At 46.8% G+C, this 19,489-nt stretch overlaps 1 protein-coding gene across 1 annotated transcript in view; it reads right to left on the minus strand.

Moving 5' to 3' along the window:
- Positions 1–19,489, minus strand: part of PLXND1 (plexin D1) — a 130,202-nt gene that overhangs the window by 4,079 nt on the left and 106,634 nt on the right. The window contains exons 29-34 of the mRNA XM_026650260.2: positions 19,332–19,395; positions 16,294–16,328; positions 14,031–14,135; positions 13,030–13,193; positions 11,405–11,552; positions 5,832–5,972 (exon numbers count right to left, since the gene is read on the minus strand). Of these exons, the coding sequence (XP_026506045.1) occupies positions 5,832–5,972; positions 11,405–11,552; positions 13,030–13,193; positions 14,031–14,135; positions 16,294–16,328; positions 19,332–19,395 (657 nt within the window). The remainder of the gene's footprint in view (positions 1–5,831; positions 5,973–11,404; positions 11,553–13,029; positions 13,194–14,030; positions 14,136–16,293; positions 16,329–19,331; positions 19,396–19,489) is intronic.

Genomic DNA, 19,489 nt, shown 5'->3' on the forward strand with positions numbered 1-19,489 from the left:
CCTATCTCCAGCCGTCTCGACTTCTGTCCTGCCACTGGATACAGATAGGAACTGGGAAGAGAGAGTGAGGCTGACGTTGCGCAACTCTCCCTCACTTTAATCCAATTCACGTGCAAGTCTCGACATCATATATATCATATCATATATCACATCATATCAAGTCCTGTGGCGATGGGCGAGCAACAAAGCAGCAGGTGTGGATACACTGGGAGCTGTAGCCGCGGACCTGCACGTAGGCGGCTCAGGCATAATGGTCGTTCCTCACTGACCGAAGCAGCAGTGGAGCTCGGCATCTTCTTGAGCGACTGAGCAGCCCTATTCAGGATTGCACTGCTCACCTCCGTAGAATGAGGAGGGGGCTAGAAAAGGTGCCCTAAACATTGCCTGCTTCACCTTACCCTGGCCAGCACACCGCGGCTGGCGGGGATCCCATAAAAGCGGTCGAACAAAAACAAAAACAAAACTTAGAGTGACACCGATCACTATTGGCACATGGAATGTGCGCACGTTACTGGACAACATCACGGCAGACAAACCGGAGAGAAGAACAGCACTTGTCGCTAGAGAGCTCGCACGCTTCAACATTGACATTGCAGCCCTTAGCGAAACTCGCCTTGCTAATGAAGGACAGCTGTCCGAGTCAGGCAGTGGCTATACATTCTTCTGGAGTGGCCGCAGCAGTGATGAGCGTCGCAAATCTGGAGTTGGCTTCGCCATCAAGAATCATCTTGTTCGGAAACTTGCCAGGTCCCCCAAGGGTATGAATGACCGGCTCATGATAATGCAGCTTCCGCTTCAAAAAGGAAAACAAGCTACTTTGATCAGCGCATATGCTCCTACAATGACCAACCCAGAGGATGTGAAGGATAAATTCTACGAAGAACTAGATACTCTACTATCGTCAGTGCACCGCACAGACAAGCTGATTCTGCTTGGCGATTTTAACGCAAGAGTCGGATGCGATGCTGCAGCCTGGGAAGGAGTCATCGGGAAAAATGGAGTGGGAAAGTGTAACAGCAATGGCCTGTTACTGCTGAAAACTTGTGCAGCACATGACCTTCTGATCAGCAATACGGTCTTCCGCCTTCCTACCTGTAACAGGACTTCGTGGATGCATCCCCGTTCCAAGCACTGGCATTTGATCGATTATGTCATCATTAGGAGAAGGGACAGACAAGGTGTCAGGGTTACAAAAGCTATGTGTGGCGCTGACTGTTGGATGGATCATAGGCTCATAGTATCCAAAATGAAGCTCCGTATCATGCCGAAGAGACGACCACAAGGCTGTAAGGCTTTCAAAAGGATCAATGTGTCGAAGCTGAAGAACAGCCGCATCACTGAAAATCTGGCGGAAGATCTAGAGAATGAGCTTGCTGATCTTCGTATTGAGGATGACGCTGAGAAAGACTGGGAGCGATTCCACAACACTGTCCATACAGCTGCATCGAAGGTATTGGGGCCCTCCACATGCAGGCGGCAAGACTGGTTTGATGAAAATGATGCAGAAATCCAGGCCTTACTTGCTAAGAAGCACCGCCTGCATCGTGTATATCAAAACGATCCATCCTCAGCGGCAAAGAAGACCGCCTTTATCAACGCTCGCAGAACAGTACAGAACCGACTGCACAAAATGTGGGACTTGTGGCTGAGCGCCAAAGCAGATGAAATACAGGCACATGCGGACAGGAACGACTATAAGCAGTTTTATGAAGCCCTTAACACACTCTATGGTCCACAGTCTTCTGGGAGCTTTCCCCTCCTGAGCTCTGATGGTACTGTGCTCCTTACAGAGAAGACGCAGATTCTCCAGAGATGGGCTGAACACTTTGAAGCAATTCTCAATCGCCCCTCAGTCATCAATGATGAGGCCATTGACAAGATGCCCCGGGTTGCAGTCAATGACTCCATGGATGCTTCACCAGAAGAGGATGAAGTGAAGAAAGCTATCAATCAGCTGTCAAGTGGCAAAGCCCCAATGCCATACCAGCAGAGGTGTACAGTCGGTGGACCCGTGCTGCTACGGAAACTCACTGAGCTGTTTCAGTCCTTCTGGAAGCAGGGAACCATTCCACAAGAATTTAGAGACGCGTCCATCTTGCACCTCTATAAGAGGAAGGGCAATCGCCAGGTATGCGACAATCACCGTGGAATCTCGCTGCTTTCTACAGTGGGGAAAGTTCTTGCACGGGTTCTGTTGAACCGATTGATCACTCACCTGGAGAAGGGCTTACTGCCAGAATCACAGTGTGGCTTCCGCAAGGGACGTAGGACTATTGACATGATCTTCGCTGTGCGTCAGCTACAGGCGAAATGTCAAGAGCAGAATCGTGAACTCTACACAACTTTTGTGGACCTCACGAAAGCATTTGACTCTGTCAGTTGCCAGGGCCTGTGGAGGATCATGTCGAAATTTGGCTGTCCAGACAGATTTATATGAATGGTACGTCAATTTCATCATGGTATGATGGCTCGTGTCCTGGATGACAGTGAAATATCTGAGGCCTTCCCAGTCACCAACGGCGTCAAGCAAGGGTGTGTTTTAGCACCCATTTTGTTCAGCATGATATTCTCTGCCACTTTGACTGATGCCTTTCAACACTGCACTGAAGAAGTAGGACTGAAGTATAGAACTGATGGGAAACTATTCAATCTGAGGCGACTGCGTGCCATCACCAAGGTGAAGGAAACTGTACTTCAGACTTTCTCTTTGCCGATGATTGTGCTCTGAATGCTAGTACAGAGCCAGAAATGCAAGCCAGTATGGACAAATTTTCAACTGCATGCAACAACTTCGGTCTCACCATTAACATCAAGAAGACTGAGGTTATGCACCAGCCAGTTCCCCACGCTCCGTACTCAGAACCGTCCATCACTGTAAATGGACAGAGACTTCAGACAGTGGACCACTTCACGTATCTGGGCAGTACCCTTTCCCGAGCAGTGTCAATTGATGATGAAGTAAACTGCAGAATTGCTAAAGCCAGCTCTGCATTTGGCCGATTGCGCTCCAATGTTTGGGAACGTCGAGGGATCAGCTTACCAACGAAGCTGAAGGTCTACCGAGCAGTGGTGCTTCCAACTCTGCTGTACGCCTGCGAGATGTGGACTGTCTATCGGAGTCATGCACGAAGGCTCAATCACTGCCACATTTCCTGTCTGCAAAAGCTTCTAAAAATCATATGGCAGGACATAGTGCCCAATACTGATGTCCTTACTAGAGCCAGTCTGCCATCAGTTCACACATTGCTGATGAGAGCCCAGACCAGGTGGGCCGGACATGTTGTGAGAATGTCAGATGAACGGATTCCTAAACAGCTCTTCTACGGAGAACTCACTCAGGGAAAGCGCTCCCATGGAGGACAAAAGAAGCGGTTCAAGGACACGCTGAAGACCTCTTTGAAGTCCTTTGAGATCAATACCGCCACATGGGAAACCTTCGCACTGAACCGTTCAGAATGGCACAGCCTCATTCACACAGGCAGTAATACTTCTGAGGCGAGGCGTATTGCTGAGGCTGAAAAAAAGCGTGAGCTGCGCAAGTCCAGAGCTGCTCATACATCATCGACAGTGCCATTACGTGTCTGCTCGACGTGTGACAGGACGTTCCACGCCCGAATCGGACTGATCAGTCATCTTCGGACGCATAGAGCCCGGTCATCGAAAGAATGAGTTGTTGAGGTCTTCATCGATAACGATGGACGAACATCATCAATATAGCACCATTCATCTGTAGATCTCTGTGATGGGGTGTATACCCCAGCCTGGCGTGTATATCCCAATTAATCCACCTGGTTGCATGTGAAGGGTGGGCCAGGACTCATAAAAGCTGAAGCCCAGCTGGGGAGTCGAGGGCAGAAGGGGTCTGCAGAGAGTGAAGGAAGAACGCTGTAGTTACTCTTTTGGTGGCAGACAGCAGAGGAACGGCATATAGCAGTTGGCTGTAGCAGTTCTGATGGTGTTGGGTGTCCCTGCTGGATAGCTGAGCCCAGAGGTAAAGGGGAAGAACTGGCTCCACCAGGGAGAGGCTAAACCCAAGAGCAGGTGGTGATCCTGAAGCAGCTTGGCAGAGATAAAACTTGTGGCCATGGAGGCCTGGGGAGTTTAATGCTACAGAGAGCTCTGATGCGAGAGGTGGAGTGGATCGGGAACACAGCCAAGAGCAGGAACCAGATTCCCAGGGAGCGAGCCCTGGGAGGCACTGGCACTATTAGAGCCTGCAAAGGGGCTGGGGAGAAAGCTTGGGGGGGGGAAAGGCTATAGTAGGAAGAGGTCCAGGGAGGCAGCAGCAAGGAGGCAGGTGGAGAAGACTTTGGTTATAGGGCTATAGGGTCCCTGGACTGGGTTTCCCTACCAGCCACTGGGCAGGTGGTCTGAGGCCCCTGAGAAGGGGCGAAGGATGACTGAAAACCCTCAGTGAAGGGCTGTAGAGATGATGCAACACATATTCAAGGGCCAAAGACCGGATGAAAGGTTTAGACTCTGGTTGGACTTCTTGTTATCCCGGAAAGGGTGGAACTTAATGGTGACCTGGCCAGAGGGCTGAATTGTGAGATGAGACAGATCACAGTGAGAGCTGAGTATCTGTTCGCAGAAGTGCTAGGGAGGAAAAAGCCGCTATGCCTGTCCAGCCACGAGAGGGCATGCCAGCCGCGTGTCAACCCTTCCACAATCTCCAAGCACATCACAGAGGTGGGTCAGAAAGAGCTGGTTGGGAAACTTCTGACAAAATATCTTTCATTGGAATTTGCAGTTTTGTTAACTGCAATGCTTTTGTGGAGATGGTTCTATTTTGATGAAGTGCCGATGGAACCCAGGCAGAAAACCTGACTGTCAGGCAGGTTTTGAAACATGCCTGGTTTCCTAGCTCACCTGCCTAGCTTCCCAGTAGCTCATCAGACAGATTGCCTCAGAACTGGGGACCTCAGGGCTTCTAGACTCTTTGGGAAGCTGGCTCCCTCGGCTTCCAACTCCCAAGAGCAGGGTGCTTGGGTAGCCAGCTGGCCTCGGAGCCATGGGAGACTTGGCTCCCAGCACCTTGGCAGCCTGCCAGGCAGAGTTTTGTTAAAAAAAAATCTAAATGGAATGTTTCAGTTTTCCAAATCAATTTTTTTTTATTTGTTGCATGGAGAACATCAAAATTTTGTTTTCATTCCAAATCCTCTGCAAACTGGAATTACTGTTCTCAGGCCAGCTCTATTATCCTCATTTTATAGAGGGGGAAACTGAAGCACTTAGCAGTGGAATCACAAACAAAGACACTGGCAGACCTGGCACAGAACCCAAGTTTGTTCACTCCCAGTGCAGGGAAGCGCTGGTCCACCCTGATGTGCTAGAGAGGGCCTTAGCTTCAGAGTCAACTGCCTTTTGGTTCATTAGAATTCTTCTGTCTTCACAGCAGCACATCACTCATTCCTACCAGGCTCCTCTTTAGGGCAAATAAACAGGGCCAATGCCTGACAATTTGAAGCTTGCAGCCAGAGAAAGTGGAGTTAGTGGATCTGGCTCTGTTTATATAGAGCGAGGAGAAATGATTTGTCCTTTTCTGTTCCTACTTCAGCATTAGCATGTATGATGCTCAACAGCAGTGCCCTGTGCTGCACTACCCAATGTCCTGTACTGCAGACAGCTGATCCCTGCCTGCTGTTCCCATAGGTTACCTACCAACCTTGTAACCATTACGGCAGCCAGAAAAGGCGTGCTCAGCAGCTTGGAGAACAACACCACAGTCCCACAACAGGTTCTGTGGGGCTGCTCCTACTCCAGTGGACACCAGTGGGTGGGTGAGTGAGTGGACCCTCTTTAAAGCTACTGTGGCTTTGCGGATTTCTTACCCGTGACTCCTCTGCGAGATGTGCATTCATTTCCTGCTCACTGAGAGGGGGCATGTCGTGGATCTGTTTGTAATAGCGCTGCACTATTTTCCTATACTCTGGAATCTCCTTGGCATACAGTAGTTTATTGGTAGGTGAGTCCTAGAAAGAGAGAGAGAGAGAGAGAGAGAGATGGATATTTCATTGGCTCCAAGGCTCATGGCTTATTCCCTGGTCATCCGGGCTTCACATTGGAAGGCTAATACGAAGTTTTTAAAACAAGAACTTCAACTGTGTTAAGGAAAAAGCTAAACTTTTGGGTCCTGGTTTTAACCAATAAGATGCACAAAATGTGTGCACTATTGCATGACTAATGTGCACGTACAACTGCTAAGACTGCATGTAAATCAGGGTACTGGGTACATACATGATGAGGTGTTGCCCAAATTTACACATTCATTTTGGGCACGCAGACTGTTTAAAAATCAAGTTCTTTATGTCACGTTGGTGGGAGGGACTGAGCTTTGCAGGTTGACATATTGGCCTTTGGATTCTTTTTCAATAGAGGTTTGATTTATTTTTAGTTGTCTAAAACACTGTGTCCAGCTCATATTGTGTCTGATCGAGTGCATGTAAATTAATAAAGGGAAAATACCAAATTCACTTTGTTTTGTCCAAGTGGGACATTAATCATTTCATTCTCCCTGCCAGCTATCAGGGATGGTATAGCCCCACCAGCACCCACTCAGGCAAAAGTCCGAGCAAACTGGTGGGATCAAACTGATCCTCCAGGTAGTGCCATTCCTTTCAATAGTGTTACCCTGGGAATGACCTGGGCCTATTACCTTTACACTGTGCCCTGAAGGTCAACAGACTGTCTGTTGGGATAAGGAAGGGAGCAAGTTCTAGACTGAATGATGCTGTATTGAGACTAGCCTGTCCCAACCCCCAGACACACAAGTTCAGGGACTATTAGCAAGAGCACACCAGCTGACCCCAAATGTTGCAGCTACACAGGGAGGGGATGGGTCCTTCAGCTAGAAAACCAGGTAAGGCCTTCAAGGTTGATATTAGCACCTTGAAATGCACCGGGCCATTACCAGGAAGCCAGGGAAGCCTTTATGGCACAGTTGCAATATGGGGTGTGGCTAGCACTAGTAAGGGTATGTCTACACTTTTTCTGGAGGTGTAATTTTCAGCTTGAGGAGACATACCTGTGCTAGCTCTGGTGGCGCATAATGGCAGTGTAGCTGCAGTGGTGGGAGGGGCTACCCACGCCGCATACATCCCTAGCATCTCCCATGGGATAACGCTTGGGGCAGCTGGTCCTTTCCACCACTTATGCTGCTGTGGTAGCACTTCTATTTTTAGGGTACTAGCTAGTGCAGGCATGTTTCCTTGAGGTGGCACTTATACTACCAACTCAAAGTGGAGACATACCCTTACTAAATGGGCAGCAGCATTCAGCATCAGCTGTAGGGTCTGTGGGGTTTCAACCCCACAGACTGCATTTGTGCAATGCCCTGCATATTTATATAGCCTGTTTATAACATTTCCTTTACAAAGCTCAGAGGGAACCAAACTTCCTCTTAGGCCAGGTCTACACTACCGCGGTAGTTCGACGGCTGGCAATCGAACTTCCGGGTTCGATTTATCGCGTCTGGTCTGGACGCGATAATTCGAACCAGGAAGTGCTCGCCGTCGACTGCGGTACTCCACCTCAGTGAGAGGAGTACCGCGGAGTCGACGGGGAGCCTGCCTGCCGCGTGTGGACCGCGTCTGAACCGCGGTAAATTCGAACTAAGGTATGTCGACTTCAGCTACGTTATTCACGTAGCTGAAGTTGCGTACCTTAGATCGAATTGGGGTGTTAGTGTAGACCAGGCCTTAGTTATTTCTCAGTTTCTGTACGCATACGTATTATAAATTGCATGTTGGCACAGGGACTGCATGTTACAGTTTATTACATACACGGAATACAGATATATGTGATCTGATTCTAATCTGATACCAATTTAAACTGGGAGTAGCTCCACTGAAGGCTGTGCAATTACATCAGTGTAAGGCTGGTGACATACTGTATATACAGGCCACTTTACTTTTATGCGGGAGATTTATTCTTCCCACATTACTCAACGATTCCTTTCTTATGCTATTGTGTTTCTGAAAACATTTCCATCTGCTGTCTGACCCCAGCTGACCCCCCTCTTCTCTAATCGACAGTTTGACAAGGACAAATTATAGGTGTTTCGTAACAGACTTAAAAATGTTCAAAACCCAAACAAACAAAAATCAAGCACTCATTAGATCTTCCTCCAGTATTAAATCTCTCCCAGTAAAGACTTCCTGATGCTTTTAATTTAGGTGGAATGCTCTGCTCCGACACCCAGCCCCCACAGGGTGTGCTCTGCGTCACATACTGCACCATGAGGACATGATTTACAGCACTCATGCATAAAACTTATTTATGTCAGGAAGTTTCAGATGTCAACACCAAACTCAGCGGAGCCAAAGGGAGGACAATAAAACACACACAACCTCTCTTCCTTCTAGCTGCTTGAGCTATGGAGTTTGAGGATGATGTGAGTTACATGGGGGTAAAACGGATAGCAGTGAGAGGAGACCCAGGCCCATACTTTCTAGACTGCTGTATATTTACAGTCCGTTCCTTGAGTCCTTACTTCCATGATTTCAATTAGACTGTTTGTGGGATAAAGAGCTGCAGGATTAGGCCCATAAAGACCAATAACTGTTCTGAAATACTAACATTTATCTGTGGTAAAGTGCAGAGGGTAGCCTCAGCAACATAAAATCCCAAGAGGAAGCTAGATGCTTGGGCCTGATTCTGATCTCCCTCAAATCAAGAGTAACTCCACTGAAGTCAATGGTGTTACAGCGAGGTAAAATCACTGACTGAGTAGAATCAGATGCCTAGATACTAGGGTGATGGGCATATTCAAAATAGTTAGGGTAGAACTAAACTGATTAATCCTATGTGAATTGATGGTGCCTAGATCCGCCACCTGATCTTGGCAAAGTCTCTGAAGGCAAAAATACTCATTCTTGCTTAGCCACATGCAGTTGTAGAGTTACATAATCAGAGCACTGCTCACCTGAACAAACCGGGACATGTAGCTTTTAGTTTTACAACACTGAAAATGATCCCTTCTGGAAACACCACCAGAACTTAATAAAGAATGATCGCTTTTCTGTAGGTGTGGTTGAACTGCCTAGAGACCAGTATACCCTATGATAGCCCTGCTAGAAATCAAATGACCTATTAAAAAGATTAGATGCTCTTTAGGGCAGGGACTGTGTGTTTGTATATGTTTGTAATGCTCTTAGCACAATGGGAGCTGATCCTGATTTCTGGCTACTACCATCATAAAAATAAATAAGACCCTGATCCTGCAAACAATTACACATGTGCTTAAAACAGAAGTCAATATCCCTGCTTGTGTGTAAAATAAAGCACATGTGTAACTGTTTTTCAGGCTTGGGGCATAAATAAATAATCTCTCTCTCTCTGTCATGTTTTCAGAGTATTTTCGATAGGCCCCTGTAAGGTTTCATACCTGTTTGATTCCACATGACTTTTCTATACAGGACAAACAATACCTCATGCTGTTGGGCTGAGGAACACAGAGATCTTGCTTTATAAATGCTGGAATATGTGCTAGGGGCAGGATGAGAGCCTCATACTAACAGTACTTATATTGCACTTGATATTTCCAAAGAGCTTTATATAAGTGGATTTGGTAACCCTTTAATTCCTGAGGTAGATTAATATTATTAGCCCTATTTCACAGATAGGAAACCTGAGTGGTTAAAGCCTAAATTCCCTAAAGTGCAAGTGAACTGCCACATAGACCTCACCTGCCTGTGGGCTATGCCCGATGCACGCATGCAAGTCAGGGCTGATTCTGTGTGCACAGCTCTATTTGTACCCAACCCTGACATTGCATGGTCAGAGGTGTGTGCAAAAAAGGTCCACACACGTGGCATATGCACCCTCAGTTTGGGGAGGCGAGCCCCCTGCCCTGCCCCTTCCACCCGAGGCTCTGCCCCCCCAGCTCTTGCTAGCTGGACCACCAGCGCTGTCCTGAACCCCGGCCAGCCCCTGGAGCACAGGAGAAGCCTCGAGCCTGGGCTGGCCTGCCAGCACCCGGAGCAGTCCAGAGGAGCCCCGGCTGGCCAGGACTGAGCCCCTGAGCCTGGGCCACCCAGAAGAGCTCAGAGCCCCGCCATGGCCCAGCCCCGGGGCTGCAGCAGGGAGCATTAGTGGACGTTTGGGAAGGCTTAGCCTCCCACAGCCTCTTTCACCCACTGCCCATGCGCACACACGTCGAAAATTTAGGACCAAGGGCTAGAATCTCAAGTGATTTAGGTGCTTAACACCTATTGATTTCAGTGGGAGTTAGGTGCCTAAATACCTGTGATGTTCTGGGTCTAGGTCACTTGGCCAAGGCCTCAAAGAAAGTCAATGGTGGAGCTTAGATGAGATTGCAGTAGTGTCTGGCTCCCAGTCTTGTGCTTAGTTCACTAAAGCCTTGTCTACGCTAGAAAAAGGACTACACCAGCAAACCCTGCTAGTGGAGGCCAGTTTATACTGATTTTGTCAGTATAGCGTCTACCAGTTCCCTGAATGGAATAGGCAATATTGCAAAAGGACTTTTGTTTTGGTCCATATAATTCCATGTCCACCAGGGCTTTTGCGAGCATAGCTGTGTCTCTTTGGGGGGGGGGGGAGGGGGGATTTTTCACATTCCTAACAGATGTAAGCTAATCTGGCAAACCAAAGTATAGACCAGGTCTCCATCGTGCTGCCCAACATGGAACAGACCACAAGCCAATTTTCAACCTGCCTTAATGTTTTCAGTGTTAAGGGCTTGATTCTTCTCTCTCTTCCACCAGGGTCATTCAGAGATAGCTTTGTTGAAGTCACTGAAGTTGAACTGTTGTAAGTGAGATGAGATTCTCACTTCTATTTGAAGTTGCATTAAAATTTTCCTTCTGACTCTTAAACTCTTGTTAATGCAGGTCAGGAGTTGGTGCACAGCCTCTGCATGGGACTCTCAGACAGAGCGTCACAGAAAGCTGGAGATGGGGCCTACTTGCAAAACTGGGATTTGGATTGGAGACTGCCTGAGATTCAGGAGTGTCAGCACCCCAGGTTTGATGGGGCCCATCCTTACACTTTTCAGACCAATGGCTGCCATCAGTCATTATGTCAGCCGTAATTAACACACATACTGTCATAAACCCATTTCTCTGTGTACTCATGGTGACGGCTGTTTCTCAGTTTGAGCTTTTATCCTATTGGGCTCAGCAATACAGATTTCCTTGAAGAAGGGGAACAATACACAGGGCAGCCCACCACCTGGTCTACTGATGAAGGACCCAGAATAATCCATTCACCATTTAGGCCTCAATTTCCTTAACTTCCCAGACTCTGGCTCCCATGTTGCCTATCATTCCAGCATGCCTACAACCATGCATTCCCATCACCCAATCTCAATTCTTGTAAGACCAACCCTGAGCAGAGAGTGGGGTGAAGGGAAAGTTCCATCTTAGTGGGAGCTGCAGATCTGTACCTTGCCCAGCTGTAGGTCGGAAATGGAACAGGCATCGATGAAGGCCTGGGCTATGACAGAGAGACAGGCGTCTATATGGTCAGTCTTGTCGATGTCAAAGACAAACTGGGGATTCTTCAGAATGTTGACCCAAAACCTCAGAGGTAGGCTGCACGGGAAAGCATCAGAAACAGACTGTATGAGCTTCGCCATTCCCAGATCACTCCAGAGTGATTTGAGAATAAGAAAGAAAAAAGCAGAAGGGATGATGGAGGAGAAAAAACACAAGAAAAAAAGAAAAGGGAAAAATATGGAGACAAGGTTATTATTTAATTGTTGTTACCATCCCTTGCCCTGCCTCACCTTGGCTAGAAGGGGCAGGCATTTGTTTCACAGATGACGGGGTGTTTCCCTTAGGGTGCAGTGTGAGGATCAGGCATGGAGTATGCATGAATATCCCTACCTACGTATGATCGCTACATTACACCTTGAGTAATTAATTGAGCCTTGCATCGTCCATGAAAGATCTTTGTGCTTTTGCCTGTAAATTTAGAACTAACTTCCTACAAGTGGTGCTGATCCCTGTCCATCCGTCCCAGTGTCAGAATGTAACTAAGGCTTGATGGGTGGGCATGGTCCTGGGAAACATCCCTTGTGTCTGACCTTCAATACGTTTTCTCTCTCTCCAAGGGCATGAGCCCAGATGGTCATTGCTGTCTTGGTCTTTTTTGTCACTTTCACCCTGTCTTCCTAGCACAGATGTTTGGAACACCTTTGTGGCAGCTATTTCTGTACTGGTGAGATTGCCTTGCAAACACAACTTGCCACGAAATGGCTACAGCACAGACAGCAGCAGTGCAAACTTCTCTTCACCTGCTCCTTCCTGGCCTAGATGGACCAGTTCCGTGGCTCATGCGTTCCTTGGCTTTGCAGCTGAGGCTGCCAGCTCAAAGTGCCAATGGGGATGGAGAGGCCTGCCCACGAGGCATTGTACTGAGACCACCAACCAGAACTCCGAGCATCTGATGATAACAACTCTGGCTCACAACCAGCTTGGACTGGATTAGAACCAGCAGCCAAGGAAGGAGAAGCTCTGTAGCCCATTAGCAGCCCTATCTATTGGCGCATCAAAAACCTGGAGATAAAGTTTCCATATCCTAAACCAAACAATTATGCTAATTTGCATACCCACTGAGCTTCCCTCCCAAAGCATGTTCTTAATTTCCATGAGTTGGGGTTGGAACAGCTGGTCCCATTGCGGCAACTTCAGGGCCAGCTGCCCCTCTCATCTGAGAGGAGCTGAGCCCCTCCTTCAAGCTCCCCCTCCCCTTTCCCTTTTTTGTGGGCCAGACTCAGGATTTCTGAATACCTGAGGTTGGCAATATTGCTAGCTCTCTGTCCCCACTTGCCCCTCTGCTTTTCTGTCCCCCTTTCTGTCCCTTTTTCCTCTGTCCCTTAGTTGTACCCCTCAGCTCTCCGTTTCTGCCCCCGCCCCAGTTCTCTGCCGTACCAAGCACTCTAAATCCTGTATTCGTTACCAGCTCTCTGCATTATCACTCTAATGATTATTTCAGGGCACTGTGGCTTTGCATCTACTTGTCCTGTGAGCTGGAAAGGAAGGAAATAATGGGTCGCATCTTCCAAACCTGTTGGTTTTCCAAATATGCAAAGTGTCAGGGTCAGAGATCCCTCTTTTCTCCGCTTGCTCCTCCAGAAAGTCAAAGAAATACTTGATAGCCACAGGCGGCTTGTCCTCTCGCATACAGAGAATGGCTTTGAATAGGTCATCCAGGAACTTCTGCAGTGTTCCCTAGGGGACAAGCGCACATAGCATTGGCCAAGGTGAAGCAACAACTAAAACAAAGTTACTATTCTAAGGGGATTGGGTTTGCTCTTCACAAGTGGAAGAGACTTCGCTGCCAGTTTAGTAAATTGAGGGAGGGAGGGGATGCAAAACGGGAGAGAGAAAGGTTAGTTTTGTGCATGGTGATATAATTAGCTCCAGTTTGGATTTAATTTCTTTTGGCATAGAGGTTGCTTTTTCTTGCTGCTGGGATCTCAGAGCACATCTGTGATTGTTCTGCACAGTAAATAGAAAACTAGAGACTGTTGGCCATTCTTATGATCTCTGGTCCAGCTATACATCACACTGGGATTAAAGACGGGCTTGAGCCCAAGCCCTGGATCCAAACACTCTTGAAGTGTAGGGAAGTTCCAAACCGAATGCAGACTGAACCAAGGCTCTTCCCCCTCCTCTGACCTGAACATCCCCAAACTTTGGGGAAGTCTGTGCCCAAATCTTAATTTTGGGTCTTGAGCCTCTGTCGTAATCCGAATCCCTTTCCTAAGTGTATAGGCCAGGCCAGGCCACAGGGAGGTAACGTGTGGCTTCATTAGGCAGATTACCAGCTAGAAAGTCAGAGAAAACTATAGAGTCTGCTTATTGTCCAGCAGCCTCAGCCTCCTTATATTCGGTATGGTAGAGTCCCATCTCTTCTCTACAGTGAGGGATGCTACAGCACCCATCTCTACTCAGGGCATAATGTAACCTTGCTTCAAAATAACAAGTCACATCTTATGACAGAGCTACCAACAGGAATCCTATTTCCCATAAACAAAACTCTTACACTGCCCCAGCTTCTCTTACCTTTGTAGATAGTAACCTGGTCAAGTAGATCTCAGGTAGGACTTTTTTCCTATGGCTCTGTCTATGGGACTTCTTATGTTCAATCAGTTCATCAGTTGGAAGAACCTGAGTCAATATAAAAAAAATATGCTCAAGATTCCTGCCTTCGGGACATCTTTTTACTGAGTAAAAAGGGATGTTACCAACACACAATTTATATATTAAATAAAACATTATCTATGCTGCTAAACACACAATTAGATTAGTTAAAACTGAAAGAAACTTAAAGCTCAAACTGACTTTTTGCTATTTGTGCCTTTTGTTCTATTTCTCTTAACTTGGACAACGAAAATGAACCGATGAATTTCATTTAAGTTTTTGGTCTATTTCACTTCTTGAATTCCCCCAGTGCTGCTGTAATTTGGGATACCAGCAACACAAGGCCAGGCTTACACAGAAAAAGCAGCTTGCCTTGAAATGTGGAAAAAGCACAAAAACCTTGTTTGATTTGTTAACAAACCCCCTGCTACCTTTAAAACAAAATCTAAATGTTCCATTGTTCAGATCATTGAATTAATGCCCTGGCAGTGCCCTAGCATGTCACTGATGTACCTCTTCTTCTTATTTTCTATGTGCACTTTCACCCTCTCTCTCTTCTCCTGCAGTGTTCTAATATTTTTTATTTGGAAAGATGTGAAGTTCATAAAATATTTCCTGATGCTCGAAATGCCCCTTTCCCCCTTATAACGTTTAACAATACATCACTTCAGACTTTCAGAGTGCTGTCCAAACATGAACTCATAAATCCTCACTACCCCACTGAGATGGGTGAGGAATAATATATATTAAGTGACTTGCCCAAGGCTTCAGTGGCAAAGCTGGGATTAGGAAACAGGCATTTCTCTCCTAGCTTCCTGCTCAGTCCATGCTGTTGTTCTGAACTCTCTAATGGTAACGGGCAGCTAGAGCAGGCCACAGATCTCTGCTCTGTTTCCATTGCAGCACCGGTTTTATGTTCCATGCTGGTAAGGCTGTCTTATATGCAGCCTCTCGACCCCGCTGTTGGTCTCTCTGAAGGGGAGGTATCATGGGGAGCCAGCATCTCACTGAGTGCAGTGTAAAGGGGTTCCTCTGCCACTATCACACATAGTGCTTCAGCCCCACGGAGCTGGGTTACGTTAACATAATCAAGGCTGAAAGAGGATTCTCTCCTCTTCCATCACGTACATGGAAATGACATGGGTCCAAAAGCAGAAATACCGTGGGGGGAAGAGGTTACCAGGAATATCATAATAATATAGTCACATTGAGTAGGATTCTCCTCTCCCATCGAGTTTCATACCATTGGAACTTACCTACCCCTACTTTGGAATGTAACTCTTTGGGCCAGCTCTTTAGCTGGTGTCAATCGGAACAGCTCCATCGACATCAATGGAGCTATGCTGATTTAGGCCAGATGAAGATCTCTTGCTATAACAATCCATGATGGAGCAACAGAATAAAAAGGCTGGAATCCTTCTGTATGGCAGAAACGACTTCCTTGTAAAGATTAAGTTGATAGGCTTGCAGTGAACTCCATTTTTTGAAACATCCCCAACTAGCAGGGTTTTGCTCTTCCTGCATCTGTAGTTGGCAGCCATCAAAAAGGTGAAATATGTTTGAGACTATGATCAAGATTAAGATAAAAACTGAATTCTCTCTGCCAAACATACCGTATGTTCAAGTATTACCTTCTTACACAAACAACGCAGTAACCACAGGGGGTCAGCCAACCCCCTGGGCAGGCCTGATCACCAGCCAACAAGCTAGCTGGGTGACAAATGCATCCGCCTGCATTTACTGTACATATGGAAAGCATTCCTAGCTTTGCCTTTGACAAAAAAACTCCGCACAGCATTACTGCCCTTTGAGTGCACATTAATACATTGCTGCAAGGCAGGCTCATTCCATAACAATTGTACATTGCAAATTCCATCTGGCCAGGCCTCCTTCCCACCCACTACACTCCTCCAGCTAAGTAATTCTTTTCCCAGCCACAAGACAAGGCTCCAGGGAAGTTGTTGTTGGGATTTGTGTGCACTGATTGCCTTTTCCTTAAGTTATCAGTACCTCCTTTCTCAGGCAATTTCCTGGTGAGAGGGTCCAGTTCCCAAATAGACATTTCCTACAAAGGAAACGGGGAGGAGGTGGGAGATGGGTGAAGTAACCCCCCAAGGAAAACAGCCTTGGCCACACACAGTGGGAGAGTCATTAGCCTTGATTGCTTTTGGAACGGGATACTTACTAAATGAAAGTATTTTTCGGTATCCAAATCCTTCACTGGAAAAAATAAAGAAAAACAGAACAGCTTAGTTTGCTATGTTGTGCCGCAGACAACTTCATACAGAATCAGCTAATGGAAAAGTTTGGGTATGGGTGCTGTGTTTTGGGGAAGGAGCAGCAAGGACAACACTTAGTGATTCTTGTACAAGGCACTTTAGCTAATCCTGACAGCCTTTCTGTGAAGTTGATATTTAACCCCTTTGACAGATGGGGAAACTGAGGCAGAGCGGCACAGTGACTTGCCTGAAGACCGTGCCAGAGCCAGGATTAGAACTCATGAGTTGCCAAGTTCCAGTCCTGCACTCTGATCACTAGTTATGTTTGGCCTTGTCTGGGCTGTACTTCAGCATTTATCATTACTGGACAACATACTGTTTGACTCAGATTTCAGAAAGTCTCTTATCACCCAGTCTCAGAAAGGAAACTGATTTCTATATGCTGACTAAATCTGGCGGCCAAAAGCTGCTGTAACTGTTTGTTTGCAGGCAATGATTTCTGCTTTCAGACTCTGATGGTCAATAGCTACAGGGAAAGACCCAACAAGACATACATTTCTGCAAAGGCACATTTCACTGGGGCACCATCCTGAATCTACTCCATTTATTCTGTGAGTGTGTTACTCTGAGTGGCAGCATCTCTGTGGGGGAGAGGGAGGGTAGGTGTGTTGCTTCAGCTGCTCTTTGAACTTGCTCTTGCATGGCAGTGCAACACTTTTCCTCCACCCTCCGCTCCATCCAACGCAACCTTCCTCCCCCATCAAAGCAGTGCAAAGATCTTCAACATTCTTGCAGCTTAAAAGTGATCTCAAAGGCAAATGACATTGGAGCTGTGCCATTTTTTCTTCTTTAGCACGTGTGAAGGCCTAAAAAAATTGGCAACTTTTAAACTTTATGTTTGATTTTTTCTTCATATGAAATTCTTTTCTACCCTGCCTTTGCCGGATGACTCTATGCAGCACTTGAGAAGTAGACGAATGCTGACATTAAAAGAGACTGACCCTGCGTAATTGAGAGGCGAAGGGATCTTTGATTAGAGAGTTTCAAACTCCTCCTTTTCTGTTTTGTTTTTCTAAACACCTATTCAATGCAAACCTCCAACAAACATCTGGGAGAAAAAGGTTCTTTGTGAAAGATTCAAACACCTTCAAACTGAGGGATAGATAGGTCCCAGCCCCATTTTCTACACAGTACTTGAGCAAACACAGGAGGAGACTTGATAATCCAGATGTTTAAGGTTAAAAAAGAAAGAAATCAGAACCCTCCCCTCTCCTCCACCCACAAATTTCACTAATAAATAATAATTATTATTATTATTATTAATTATTATTATTTGTATTACCATAGCGCCCAGGAGCCCCAGTCATGGACCAGGACTCCATTGTGCTAGGTGCTGTATAAACAGATTAAAAAGGGGCTTAGCACAAAAGGACACAAAATCAATTGTTTTTCCTTTTTACAAGTGACCTATAAAACCCCTAGTGTTGGAATGAAAAGTTTGGAAGTTTCATCTCAGGATGTCAGAGTGACACATGAGGATCGACCATAAACCCTTGATCTACGACTCGCACACCACTCATCCAACTAAAAACTCTTCACCCCTGTGCCTGATGTGAAGCATTCAGCAGAAACTGGGAGCTGGGCTGTCACAACACTAAACAGCAGCCATTCAAGTACAAAGCGTGACAAATGGGCCTATTCAGCAGCATTGATGGAGATGACCTCATGCTGTTCAGCCTGATGACCAACGTATTATAGTCCTGGCAGTCTCCCGTCCTGGCCCCCCACAGCTCTGCCAAAATACTGCAGCAACACTGCTCCTAGCTCTTTGGATTCCCTTTTTTTTTTTTCTTTTTTCCAGACTGTTGGCCGCCACACAGAAAATGTCATGCACTGCAGTCAATAGAGCACTAAGTGTCTCTGCTCTGTCTTTCTGTCTCTTTGTCTAGCCATCAATTCTGGCTGAGGGTGCTGCACCGTTCATATATAAATGGCAGGATTCAGCCACACAAGTTCCTGTAGCATTAGCGTTCTGTGACCAGTTGAAGACATTTGGGGCTTGTTGTATCTCAGTAGTAAAGAATCCAATGGAAAGGAGGGGGTGTTTAAGAGCTGATTGCTCATTCTTTATATATTTGCCACAGTGCCATGAATGCCTCTTAACTGAATGTAGGACACAGTTTAATCATAAGCCCCATTGGGTAAAGAGCACCAGCTGGAAAAACAATTGGAGATCCTGATATACTGCGCCATGAGCTCGGCACTCCAGAGGGCGCCACAGCCAGCCCTATAGGTAGTGCTGAGGCAAAAGTCTTCGACAGTTGAGCACATGGGTGCGTGCACACCCAAAATCGAATCGACATAAGCAAGCACTCGAAGAAGAACAATTGGAGATCCTGTTGGAGCTCTGATAGCTTCCAAAGGACACAATGATCTATTCCATTGTCACAGGCTCACTTAGAAGTAGCCAGGTCACCCTGCCTAGCAAAGCTGAGATCACACTACGACTGTGGGGCCAAATCCTCAGTTTTTACTCCCACCGAGTTTTACCTCAGGCTCTGGGTCCCAGTGAGGATCACAGCTCGATAGCCTGCCATGCTGTGCAGCACCACAGAAAAGAGACAGATGAAGCTGAAACTGAGGGCACTCAGCACTGGGGCTGCAGGCATCTCAGAAATATCTGCCCTGTGTACTGATGGGGGCTGCCCATGTGTTTACAGCATTCCCAGGCAAAGAGGAGGTGTGTCATAGGCTGAAGCTGATTATCATCACTGGTTAAATGCTTGATGCATTTCCAGGGATGGTGCTCCAGGAATGATGGGAACCACAATATTCTAGCTAGCCATGGGGTTAACCCCACACTCATCTGTTCAGCGAGAAGTCTGAAATGTGCAGTCTGCAGGCTCTTTGCACCCCCTCAGAGCTAACCCTGATCCCACTTCCCATCTCTAAAAACAAACGTCACCTGTGCAATCACTGTGAAAGAGAAAGAAAAGCAAATTACCTCGACTTAGCGTGGTGTCCTTCTTATCTGATAAACTCATTGCCAGAGAGGCACCTTCAGGAATCTGAGGAGGAGGAGAAGAACAAAGGTAAGGGATGTCAAGGAATACTCGGGATTACAGCTAAACGAGGTAGCTCTGTAGCTGGGGCAGCCTTGTA

The sequence above is a fragment of the Terrapene carolina genome, unplaced genomic scaffold (assembly GCF_002925995.2).
Source record: "Terrapene carolina triunguis isolate 2854851 unplaced genomic scaffold, T_m_triunguis-2.0 Scaffold89, whole genome shotgun sequence".
In the NCBI taxonomy this organism is placed as follows: Eukaryota; Metazoa; Chordata; order Testudines; family Emydidae; genus Terrapene; species Terrapene triunguis.